Source organism: Lactuca sativa, chromosome 9 (genome assembly GCF_002870075.4).
Source record: "Lactuca sativa cultivar Salinas chromosome 9, Lsat_Salinas_v11, whole genome shotgun sequence".
NCBI classification, from domain to species: Eukaryota; Viridiplantae; Streptophyta; class Magnoliopsida; order Asterales; family Asteraceae; genus Lactuca; species Lactuca sativa.
In genome coordinates this window covers 148866548-148880096 of record NC_056631.2, presented here as the reverse complement: position 1 = coordinate 148880096, position 13549 = coordinate 148866548, and the positions used below count along the sequence as shown (strand labels likewise).

The following is a 13549-nucleotide window of genomic DNA, read 5'->3' as shown; positions in this document are numbered from 1 at the left end:
ATTAAGAATGAAAACAAAATATATGAGAATGAACTGGAACGTGTTGAGTGAATTCGTATTCTCAGAAAATCAAATTTAGTTTGAATGTAATTCATAAAATCCGAAATTTGAACTATTTTTATTACTAAAATTGAATTAATTGCTAAAATGTAGGTAATTTTGATTTCTCTCTCTTAATAAAATATCATATTTGCATTTATGATTAATTAAAATGTAATTATTTAGTACATGTCATCGCATGTTAACAACATATACCTTAAGATCATGACGGTTAATTCTTTTAATCTGATGGCCAGAATTTGGTCGTATATTCACACAATATTTGTGATTCATATTTGATCCTAACCCTATATATATATATATATATATATATATATATATATATATATATATATATATATATATATATATATATATATATATATATAATGGAGTGCCAAAAAATGTATTGAGTTTTGGTGTTACACCAACACCTTGAGTCAAAAAGTCAACCAGATAACCGTATTATTCGACATATTATCAGAAAAATATGATGTTCATTGTAAAACAAAAAAGAATATATTCTCAAAACAAAAAATGATGAATAATATAGTGATTTTTTTATATTAGGTATAGAGAATATGTCACCACAAACCAGTTTATATTTTAACTTTAACTGTCCAACTATAACGGTATTAATTGACATATTATCAAATATATATATATATATATATATATATATATATATATATATATATATATATATATATATATATATATATATATATATATATATATATATATTAAAAAAACTATGTTTTGTAATTTAAAACTGATTATTACGTAAACTGAAATTCTATATAAATTTCGTATGAAATGTGGATCTAAACAGTTCAAGTACGTTTCATCATTCGTCATTTTTAGCCAAAAAGTCATAACGTAAATATGCGAATCCAGTGAACCTTGTGGAGTCATCACCCAAACATCACATGTTAAATTTATTCAAAATTATAATTTCTCAAAACCTGGAGTCATTTCTATTTTAGCAAAATTTAGAATATTATTTGCATCTCGTCTTAGGGTCGAACAACTGCATGGTTATATGAGCTTCGCCAACCGTGGATTGTCGGAGTCAAAAGGCAAACTTTTTTTGAATCATGAACTTTATTATCATTTCTTCAACCAAACTTTGAACATTGGTCCAAATGGTGCCTTGATTGGACAATGTTGTTTGACCCCGATCTAGACAAAATTTCACTGCCTTGGCGTATAACTTTGAGAAGTAAAGAAAGTCGCCATGAGCAAGAATGCGTTTTGAGATATTAGAGAACTTTCTGAATGACGTGTTGTAACTAATTCATATAATACCTATTTATGCTAACAAGTAACGTACATAATGGTCAATTTGACCATTAAAACAGCCACTAATAGGCTAATAGCTAAACTCATTAGACCAAAAAATCCAAAATGAAAACAAATTTCAACGACGATGTTTGAAAACTGGATTACAAACCGGTTTCACCCCAACACAACCCGAATTCACTATTCTAATACTGAAACGGGTCCCAAACTGATGTTTTGACTTTACACCAAACCGGTTTCAAACAAAAAACGCAAAGAGTGAAAGAGGTTTATTCCTGGACCAAATTGAAAAAAAAAAAAAAATCAATATAAAAACGCAACTTGATCCAGATTTTCTAATAAATAGAAAACTAGACACCGTTTCAATGCTTTCATCTCCTTCAAAAAACCCACCTAAAAACATGAAGCCAAACTCGATCACCATTAACACATAATATAAGAGCTCGCATATTGTATATAAAAGTAAAAGTTATAGATTTATATATGAAAACTATTCATTTTGTTTTAATATCAAGAAAGACATAGTCCACTTCTATCCCCTATTAACAAAAACCCACAAAACAATAAAAATCCACATGTATATATCGATTTCGGATCAAACACAATCCAAACACAAACAAATCGACACACCACTATTCACTACATGTACAACTCCCAAAAAAAACCCTAAATTTAAGAAGCCAACATCACCAAAATGTCGGTTTTTACGTGCGGTCAACGCGGTCAACTCATTTCTTTAATTACCATTTCCCGTTTTCTTTACCGGGCTGTCCATGTCAATTAGTGTGAAGTCGTATTGTGCAGTGGCTGAATTTGATGCGTCTGATAGCAACGAAGAATTCATTGCTTCTGATTTTGCGCGATTGGAGGGTGGAGTGGTTGTGGGGGTGGTTGCAGATGGTGACATGTCATCGCCTTTGTTCGCGTATGTTTGTTTGTTTTTTCTAACGTTTTCCATTTCGGACCCGATTGGGACAAAAGTTCGGGCGCGATATTTTCTTGCACCTTCATCGCCCGTATCGTTGCTGTGGTTGTAGAGTACGTAATCGTGGTAAGCCGGAGCAAACTGCAAGAAATAGAAATGTACTTTGTTTACTATATCATTCTACTTTCCTTTCTTCTTTATTATAGACTAGTAAATTACGTGTTTTTGTTGCGTATTAGGAAATGATTACACCGGTGACATTTTACAAAGTTCAAACTTCAGAGGGTTAAAGTAACATCTTAAAAAATAGAGGGGTGGAAAATGCATTTTTCAAAGTAGAGGAGTAAAAATCATATTTTATTACATACTATTACTACATGTGATGGATAATAGAGAGGTTGCAAGTGATGGATTATACAAAGTTAAGGGATTAAAGTTGCACTTTATGCATTGACATACTTCTACATTGTGCATTAAAAGTTGACATTTTACAAAGTTGAAGGTGGAGGGGTGAAAGTGATATTTTAAAATAATAAACGATTTAAAATGAAAATATCAAGTGATAGACAACCGAAATGTTAAACATAAAAGGAAAAACAAACTTAGTTTTCTAAATTGTGAATGAAATTTTTAAAATATCAAAAAAAAATCAAAAAATGAAGGCAACAACTAAAAGTGATATTGGGTATATGCTTTTTACCAAAACAATCAATAAATTTATTCCTCGTTTAATGGTATTCAAATGTATTAATGATTTACAAAATCAATGAAAAAAGGGTAGATTAGTAATTTGACATGTTGAAAAGATGAGTGGAAAATATAACACATCGCAATATTTTATTAGAATAGGAAGACTTGTACCCAATTATAGCAAATGTCATTCAATGCAAAATGCTATAGTATAATAATGACTTAAGAAGTCATGATAAAAATTAAAAAAAAAACATGAAAGTACAATGCTATAACTAGGTAGATTTTAAAAATGGAATGTTTTAATAAGAAAAAAGTTAGGATTAATCTCAAAAAAGACATTATGTTTTGTGTTTTTTTCCGGATTAAACCTCAAATTTATTTTTTGCCTAAAACAGACCTTGTATTTTTTTCTCAATTTTTTTCAAAAACAAACACACACACACACACACACTTAACTTTCTAAATGCTTCCAAAATAAACCCTCAGTTTTTTAGTTTTTCACGAAAAAACCCTCACATTTTACAGTTTTTTTAGGCAAAAAATGACTAAAAGAACCAAATCGGAAAAAATGAAAAAATACAAGGCCTTTTTCAGGCAAAAAAAATAACTGTGAGGTTTAATCCAAAAAACAAAACACACACAAAAATATAACCATTTTTTTTACATTAACCCAAAAACTAAAAAGGTTAAGGGTTTTTTTCAGCAAAAAAAAAAAGTACAAAGTAAAAGATTTTTTTGAGATCAACCCTAGAAAGAAATGAAGGGAAGTACGTTGATATTTCTTGTATTTATCCCTAATCATAAACTATCAACATAACTTCATTCCCATCTATTAAAAATCAAGCCTTGTTCGTTGAATTATTCTTGTAATCAAAACACACTGATCTAAAATATCAATATCTACCCAACTAAAGCAGTGAAAAAAAAAAAGTCGGATGATATAACAAAGCAAAAGCAAAAATTCCAAACCTGATGAACAGTGTCATGATAGAAATCATTCAAACTCAAAGCATGAGCAAGGCTAGCTCCAAAGCCACGAGAAGCCCCACCAATATTAGCACCCGCATACTCTTTGTATGGAAACGCATAAAGATGACCCAACGCAGCAATAAGCATCTCCACACATATTATAAAATTTTGAAACTCAGCAGCTTCCTCTGCGTCTTTTATGTATCCAGATTTCGCAGCAAGAAATACCAAAACACCCTGCCAATATGTGAGAAAGACGACACTTTTGATGATGATGAATTTAGGAACAGGATTGAATGGCTGGAGGAGATCCCTGCATGCTACATAAAACAAGGCTAGGGCATACAATGCCATTGAGTAGGAAACTGTGTATATAATTGTGATGTATAAGTAGGATTGTTTTGCACTGAAATTTCCATCTTGGTATTTTCCCTTTGCGTAGAATACAAATGTAACTCCCACTAAGATTGGCTTCAGAATCACAAACTGTAAACACCCTTGCTTACATCTCCTTATGAATCGCCTTACCATAAACCAAATCATACAAAACTTCAATAAAAAAAAATTTAAGAAATGATCAGTTCATAAATAGAAGTATAGAACTCACCCATCTAGTGGGATTGGAGGAAAGCAACATGTCATTAAACACCAGTTAGGTTTAAGAAGACGTCCGGAAAGACTTAAAACTACAGCACCTGGCCCACCTACCCATTCCAGACATAGTGACAAGAAATTGTATATAACCCAAGCTTCATATCTGAAAAAAAATAAGATATACAAAGGATATAAACGTTAATTTGCTTAACATTTTATCAAAAGTAAAATTGCTCTTGTTGATCTGTTTTTGCAAGTATCACATACTCACACTTCTCGAATGGAATTGAAGTAGATTGTTTTCGAGTTGAAAATAAGTGAGAGGAAAGACATCAATGCATACACCTGTCAACAAGAACAAAAACATTATATTAACAATAATATCACATACTAATTGTGGATACATAGTTACATAAAAACATATAGATAATACATTACATACATAGTTATTATAACATTGATGCAGGTTGTTCCCTAACAGAAGATTATCCAAGTTAACTTGCAAACTAAATACACGTTGCATTTCCTTTACCTTTTTAGTTAGATTGCTATTTAACAATGGATATTTCTATGATCGATAGGTAAAACTAAAAGTACATACTAATTGAGACAACAATATTGGGAACCCAGAAGACACACTCCCAGAAGTGTTTGGTATGTCAAAGTGGATCATCTGATTTGTACAAACCACCATTAACAAGGAATTAACGTCATTATCTCCAGAATGTTGAAGAAACATGGCATAACTAACAAAAATAGTCCATCATACATGTTCATTAAGCCATTGATAGATTAGAAAACAGTTCGTATATGGGCACTAGATTTCAGGTAGAAACACAATTCTGTACATAGTATTCACCTAGATGTGGGGAAAAAAAAAAAAGATGAAGAGAACATACTTACAGGAACCATGAAAATTATTCTGACAATGAATCGCTGATATGTTGGTTCAGTGTAATTCAAAAGATGCCTGTATATGTGAAGAAGCGCCAAAGCAATCGCCCCAATTGTGCAAGGCAATGCCACTAATATATAGTATATCGGCCCCATTTTGCTACGCTTCCAGAGAACAACCCCTTTTTCCCCTGAAATATAAAGGAGGAAATGAATTGAAGAACAAGGGTTATGTTGTAATGGAAACCAACACCGCGTCACTAACTTAATGACAGACAATTTGGATAAAAAACAAACCTAAAATTAGACGCGTGTATAAGAATTGTAGGGTTTTGTATTCGTTAGAGTATTGTTCGAGTAACGCATTTGAATTAGTTGCTCAATTTTTCAGAGTGCACGTAAATAAACCCTAACTCCCAAAAACGGAAACCTACGTCGTATACAGAGATCAATACCAACATCGTGATTTGGTGAAGGAAAAGTAAAGGAAAAAGGAGATGAAATGAGAAAAAATGACTGACCGTTTGCCGATTAAATCGGGGGTATTGGGGTCGATGAAGACGATGATGGCATACAATGATAGATTGGGTGATTATGTGAAATGCAAGAAATCGCGTAGGGTGTTAAAGATTAGGTGTTAATGGCGGCGTCCAGTGGTGTTGCGCTGGATCCACAACAGCTACTATCGGAATTGCGTCGATCTTCCTTTCACAATCAAATTTCTTGCCAACATCTGTCTTCCTTTTGGGATACACTATTAAATTATTTTATTCATCGGTGCTAATTTTCTTTTACGGTATTCTTCGTTATTTGATTATTTCTTTTACCAAATATTTTATAACTTTTTAGCTAGTTTCTGCTTATGAGTTATTAGTTGGAAGGTGTGATTTAAGAGGTATTTTATTAAAGTTTGAGGGTAAATATAAGCCTTCAAGTTTTGATGCGTCAGCTTTTTAGAACCTTGTTTTAGACGATACAATGAAAATATTATTTTGAATACTAAAATGATAATTAAATTTTATCAATAAAGAGCTTTCATATATTTAAAACAACAATAACAATTAGCAACCAAAATAATCCAACTTATTTCATAATAATCAAATTGAATCCTCCTTTTTAGAGTAAATTACATAATGTGTCCTTGGTTTAAGTGTCAATCTACACGTTTGGTTTTTATTGTTAAAAACTAACTAAGACTGCAGGTTATATGTTTAAATGTTACATGTTTAGTCTTTATCATGTTAGTCATTTATTTTAGTAGCTTAAGTACCCCACATGCCTAGCACACAAAGGTATTTACGTCAATTTATGTTTTGCCCTTTTAGAGTCATTGTCCTGACTTTCCTTCTCCGTCTTACGCTCTCACCTATCGCAACCTTCTCCCCCCCCCCCCCCCCTCTTTTCCTCTTCGTTTACGATTTCAACCAAAAAATGGCAATGCGATGCAATTATGGAGTAGAATTTAATAATTTATGATTCGGACATGGTAGACCAAGAAGAACCTAATAATACTTTTATATCGTAGTACAAATAAGGTAACTTCGATTTCATGAAAATTCTAACGTAATCTTCAATTATAACCATACCTAAAACTAACAAAAAATATGAAACTTTTAGGGTTCAAATTGCAAGTTCATTGATTGGGTAGATGAGCAGATTTGTGGTTTTTTAACATTAGGATCGATATTGAAGAACAAAATCGGAAATTGAAATTATATCTAGCTATAAGTTTGATTTTTATGTTGTCAATTTTTGTGTACAAATTGTAGGTTTAACGCATAATTTGAACAAGAATGAGGTGTTTGCCATTCGATCTTCGGAAGAGAGTAGGATCCAGAATTTCTCAATTAAAACCTGAACACTTAAGAAATCTTGTTAGTGTATCATATGAGACTCCTAGAGCTTGTTTCAGCCCATATACATCCTTTTGCAATTTGTAACAATAATTTGGAAATGAAGGATTTACAAATTCAAGAGGTTGTTGGACATAAACTTCTTCTTTATGTTCATCATTGAGAAATGAACTCTCAACATCCATTCAGCATAAGTTAGGAAAATACAAATAGCATTAAGACGTGCAACTGGGTCGAAGGTTTCATCGTAGTACAAACCTTCAACCTGTGTAAAACCTTTGGCTACCATTTTTGCCTTATTGTGGATGATAACACCAATATCCAGTGGCGGAACACAAAAGGGGTTGGGGGAGGCCATAGCCCCCCAGCTTTTTTAAGCGGTTAATATTAGAATTTATGAAAATAATAATGATATACTAATTATTTGAAAATAAAAAACTAATCAGCCCCTCCAAGTTTTTATCTACAAAAAACAAGTAATTATGTTCTCTAATTATTAAAAAAAATCATAACAATCGTTCTCTTGTTAAGAAAGTTAAGCAAATCAAAAACTAATAAAAACAATATCGACCACAAAATTAACATTCAAAACTAAGTAATAACTCTATACAAATACAAAAAAAAAAAAAAAAAAAAAAAAAAAAAAAAAAAAAAAACACACACACACACACAATTACCGACTCCAATCTTCAAAACAAAAGAAAACCCTAAATGTTATTATTGCCGCCATGCAGTTAACTCATCGGAGCTTTTAATTTGACTGAAACCAAAATATTCAGGCTAGATCTTCCCACGTTTGAAAACATAACTCTTCCACCGGACCACCGTAATGCAACTTATCAGGCTTTTTTCTATCTCCTCGCCATTTTCGTTGTCTCCTCTCCGCCTGCTTCTTGCCCTCTATCCTCGTCGTGTTGCTGAAGCGAAATGCCGACAGAAGTACTGCTTTTGTTGTCCGTGCTCTTCTCACCTTCGGAATGAGATATGCACTACCTCTATATCTCTCTTTCAATCGCTCTAATATTACAAGACTTATTAATATAGAAAAAACTTTGGAACAAGTAATCTAGTTGTGTATCAGTAAGGTTGTAGCCTCTATGAGAGTTATAGAAGCACAAATTATTAATAATAAAATTTAATGTTATCTACACATCTAGATATATTAAAAATTTTAGAGTTATAGAATTATGGTGGTACAAGCTAATAATAATAATATGTGATTCATAAATAATTTTTGACTTCAAAATAAATACGAAATTTCATAGGGTGGCATTAATTTTCAAGATGTAAAAAAATAGATCGGATCTTAAATTAATTTTAAGGATTTTATAAACCAAAATTTTAATATAAAAGAGACACATTATTAACTTTGGGTTGTAAAGAAATTATAGATCATTAGCTTTTATTTTATTTTCTATTTTTATCAAAATACTAGTTTTATTTTTTTGAAAGGGAACTTCTTCCGGGCCAGTTTTCGCGTACCGACTAATCCCCCACTGCAAACATAAAGTTTTGTCTCATGCCCTGGAGTCAGTGCAGGCGAACCTAATACTAGTTTTTTTATGATCAATGTATTATGTACTATTATTTTTATTTAATTTTTGTTAACTTTTTCTTGTAGTTTATATTAAAATGAAAATAAAGTAATTGTAAGTTAATTTTATTTATATAATTTGTATGAAAGTTTAACTCTCGGCTCCTCTAGCATTATTGTTTGTGTTCCGCCCCTGCCAATATCATCAAGTTTATTTCGGAATATTCGTCCGGTTCCGACTACATGGTAATTTGAGGGAAGAGGAACCAAGTTCCAAACTTAGTTTCGATCGAATTCTACCAATTCCTCTTGCATTGTTGAGATCCAGTTTGAATGTTTCAAAGACTGTTTGATAGACTTCAGTAACTGATATGTGCATCTCTCTCTCTTTCTCTCTCTCTCTCTCTCTCTCTCTCTCTCTCTCTCTATATATATATATATATATATATATATATATATATATATATATAGTGATGCCCGTATATCCGGACTAGTAAGTTTAGAGACGATAAGCATCAAAAATGACTTTTTGATGGAATATTATTTAGAAGGATTAATCTTAACTAAGTTATAGTATATGTTACAAGGATTCCGTACATATAAAGAACGCCGAAATCCGAGTTATAACGAAAAAGTTATGACATATCGAAGTTTCGCGAAAGAACCGGCACGACACAGCGCGACGTAAATAGTGAATTTACGTTAGAGCGATATTTAGCCAAAACAATCTAAATGAGAATTGAATATCTCATAGATAATAGTGAAACGACAGAAAGACAGACGAAAACGGACGTCAGACGAAGGAGTTATGAGTTTATAACGGAGTTTTCCTGTCCCGGCCTACTAAAAATAATATAAAAATAATAATAATAAATAAAGTCAAAATTAGCCAACAGAGTCTAAACGATAGTTTTAGATCATAATCTCAGCTACTCGTCGATATAAAGAACGTCAAAAACGGAGTTCGTATGCGAAAGTTATGAATTTCTGAAGTTCGGGGCGCGAAACCCCAAAACTCTCAGATATCACGACGTGGCAAGTCTTCTGACATCCTGGGGTCCCCCAGACGCAACTTGCGATGACCCATGCAGTGACGATCAAGCCCACGACGTGGAAACAGTGCCCACGACGTGGAAAATGAAAATTTTGCCCTATAAATAGATTTGAAGGGCCAGGCGTTTAGGGTTGATCCATCTCCTCTCTCCCACTCCCGATACACCCTCTAAGCCCTATTTTAACCCCCCGAAGCCCCAATAACATCCCGAGACCCGAAGCAAGTCCCGAAGCCCGAAGATCCCGAGAAGAAAACAGTTTCAAAGCCGAAGCTCTGTCCGCGAGAAACCCGGTGTGTGAAGTGATCCCGGTTTCACCGAAGAATACTACTCTTAGAGCCGTAGTGTTGTCCGATCATCTTCTGATCAAGTGAGTGTATAGTCACTTTCATCTTATACATAGATATGAAGTATTTTATAAAATACGTGCTATGTGTATATATATATATTGTTGTTTATATGTGTGAGTATATAGTCCCTTTCATAACACGATTTTAATACAAGTATTGTGTGAATGTATTAAGTATATGTTTTGGGTGAGTATGTGATCACTTTCTTAAAACACACACACACACACACACACACACACACATATATATATATATATATATATATATATATATATTAAGTATTTGCTATCAAATACGTGCTATGTGTTTATATATTGTTGTTTATTTGAGATGAGTGTGGAATGGATGTTTTATATAGGTGTTAAATGAGTTAATTTATACATGTATTTTATATCTACAAATATGTTGGGTAGAACATGGGTAGATGAATTAGATGATGTGTGATGATAATTAGGTGATGAGAAATATGTGATGATAATTAGGTAATGATAATTAGGTGATGATAATTAGGTGATGAGAGATAGGTGATGATAGAAAGGTGATGATAATTAGGTGATGATAGATAGGTGATGATAAATAGGTGATGTGAGATGAGAGGAGATACCATAACCTTGACCGGCGATGTGGTAATTTGGCGATGTAGTCATCTACCAGAGTATAGATGGTGACCACGGACTATTCTAGATGACCCCGTGGAAACACCAGCAGGCTCGTAACCTGTAAGTGATGAATTACGAGTTCAGGCGATGTTGTAACTACGTATTCATGCGATGATACTCTAACCCTTACAATGAATTACGAGTCCAGGCGATGTTGTGACTACGTATTCATGCGATGATAGCCTAACCCTTACTATGAGTTACGAGTCCAGGCGATGTTGTTACTGCATATTCATGCTTTAGGAACGAATATATATAAAGGAAATGCGATGTAAGAAGATGAGAGGTAAATACGATGTAGGAGATGACCCTTAGGATAATTCCTTAGGGAAGGTACTTAAGAATAAACGAAGATAATAGAGATGGGTAATTGGGTTGATTGTTTGATGATTGAATATAATAATTATATTATTGTGGGTTGAAAACCCTATATGCTCACCAGGCTCCCAAGCCTGACCCACTCAGTTTTCTTTGCATTACAGGTAATGGCACAAGGGTATAAGTTGGTGGACTTGACGAGAGATTTATGATTATAGATCAGTAGTTATAAATAACTGTTAAGGTCTATTTTATATTGTTTATGCTTTTGGTCTGTATCGGAACATGACATCCCGAGGTTTTATAATTAATGAAAAGTACAGTCTCTTTAAGAAATGCTTTGATAAATTTTATTTTATCATATTTTATTTTGGGAACAAATTCCGCAACTGTTTTCTGTAAAAGATTACTCTGATTTTAAAAACAAAGCATAAACAAATCGGTCTTTTCTGGCCGCGAAATTGGGGATGTCATATATATATATATATATATATATATATATATATATATATATATATATATATTACATCATATCTTAATATTTTTAGCCATTTTTATGTTCAATATATGACAAAATTTAATCTATTATATGATGTGACGTAAAGGCAAAAGACATGCTCGGGAGCAAAAATGAATCTGGAAGCTAGGAACTTGGATCAAGGCTAAATAAAGAAAAGTCTCTTTACCACGTCGTTGTGGTATTACCACAATGTGGATTTTTGAAATTTCTCGTTGAACCTCGTAGACTTGTTGATTACGTGTTAAATCCAAAGACCATGTCGTGGGGGATCTACCACGACGTGGTGAACCAGGTTCGGGAAAAGTAGACATAGAAGACATATTCCTCCGATAATTGAATTTTGGCTGGATCTCTTGTCGACTTTTGAAGACCAAGATCATTAATTGGAAGCTTGGAGTTGAAGAAGATCGATTAGAAGTTTGATTTTGAGAGAATTTAGGCAAAACTTCTTTTAATTACATATTCTTCTTGTGTTTGATCATGGATTGCAAGTTAAAATTCGCTTTTACTTATTTGTCTGCTGAAGTTATGGGATAAATACCCTAACTTTCATTTAGACTAGATTACTTGCTTATCTATGAGTTGATTTATGGATTGGAATATGCTAAGTTGATTATTTGTTATGTTAGCTTATTATAAAAACTTCTTTATGTTTATGATAATGTGACATCCCCAATTTTATCGGACAAAAAAGACCGATTTAATTTATGTTTTTAAAATAAAATCAGAGTGATTTTCCAAAAGATGTTGCAGAATTTATTCCCAAAACAGATTATAATAAAAATTTAACCAAACATTTCTTAAAGAAATAAATATTTTCATTATATATTAAAAACCTTGGGATGTCATGTTCTGAAACAGACCAAAAGCATAAACAGTAAATTATAAGACTTACAACAAATATTTACAACTACTGACTTATAATTCAAAAATCCATCTTCAACCTCCAAACTACGCTTGGAGTCCACTACCTGTAATACAAAAAACTGAGTGGGTCAGGCTTGGGAGCATGGTGAGCATATAGTGTTTTCAACCCACAAATAATAAATTTATTAAATTTTCATCAACCAGAAATAAATTTATTAATTTCATCACCCAACAATAAATTTATCAATCCAAAATAAATTTATTAATTTTATCAACCAACAATAATTCCCGTTATCCTCACTTTACGTCCCTAAACACCTATCACGAGGGACCTAGTCTAAAGATTTTCATCAGGGTGACAACATTGCTTTAGGGTTTCCTCAGCAATTTATGTCAAATAAGACAACCATGTGTGGGATGGAGTATACCACTGAACACTAAGTTCACAAACACCTATAGGTTGGGAGCCTGCTGACATTCCACTGGACTGTCTAGAAAAGTCTGTGGTCGTCATCCATACTCCGCTAGATGACTGAAACATCAACAACATCGATATCTCTCATCATTTTAACACACACCAACTATTTCATCTACCCATGTTATACCCAACATATTTGTAGATAAAAATACATATATCGTTTAAATCATTTTAAAACCTGTATAAAACATCCATTCAATACCCATCTCAAATAAACAAACAATATAATTACACATAACACGTGTTTTATATAAAATACTTCATATCTATGTGTAAGGTGAAAGTGACCACACACTCACTTGTTAAGAAGATGATCGGGCAACACTACGACTCTAAGAGTAGTATTTCTTCAGTGAAACCGGGATATCTTCACAAAAACCGGGCTTCTCGCGGGCAGAGTTTCGGCTCGGGAACTTTACTTTTCGGGATCTTCGGGGCTTCAGGACTCGCTTCGGGTCTCGGGATAATACCGGGGCTTTGGGGGTATAATTTGCACGTAGAT

General features: G+C 32.8%; 1 protein-coding gene across 2 annotated transcripts; it reads right to left on the bottom strand.

The window, feature by feature from the left end:
• Positions 1–1817: 1817 nt before the first annotated feature.
• LOC111911784 (uncharacterized) lies at positions 1818–6197 on the bottom strand. 2 transcript variants are annotated; one of them, XM_023907524.3, is made up of 7 exons: positions 5938–6197; positions 5714–5846; positions 5426–5607; positions 4794–4867; positions 4536–4685; positions 3929–4451; positions 1818–2407 (listed from the first exon to the last, which is right to left on the bottom strand). In XM_023907524.3, exons 3-7 carry the CDS (start codon positions 5570–5572, stop codon positions 2078–2080), a joined length of 1224 nt encoding a protein of 407 aa, XP_023763292.1. In that variant the 5' UTR covers positions 5573–5607; positions 5714–5846; positions 5938–6197; the 3' UTR covers positions 1818–2077. The 2 variants fall into 2 exon arrangements, with proteins under 2 accessions (XP_023763292.1, XP_023763291.1); XM_023907523.3 differs by lacking the exon at positions 5714–5846 and having other exon boundaries at positions 5938–6196.
• Between the last annotated feature and the right edge of the window lie 7352 nt (positions 6198–13549).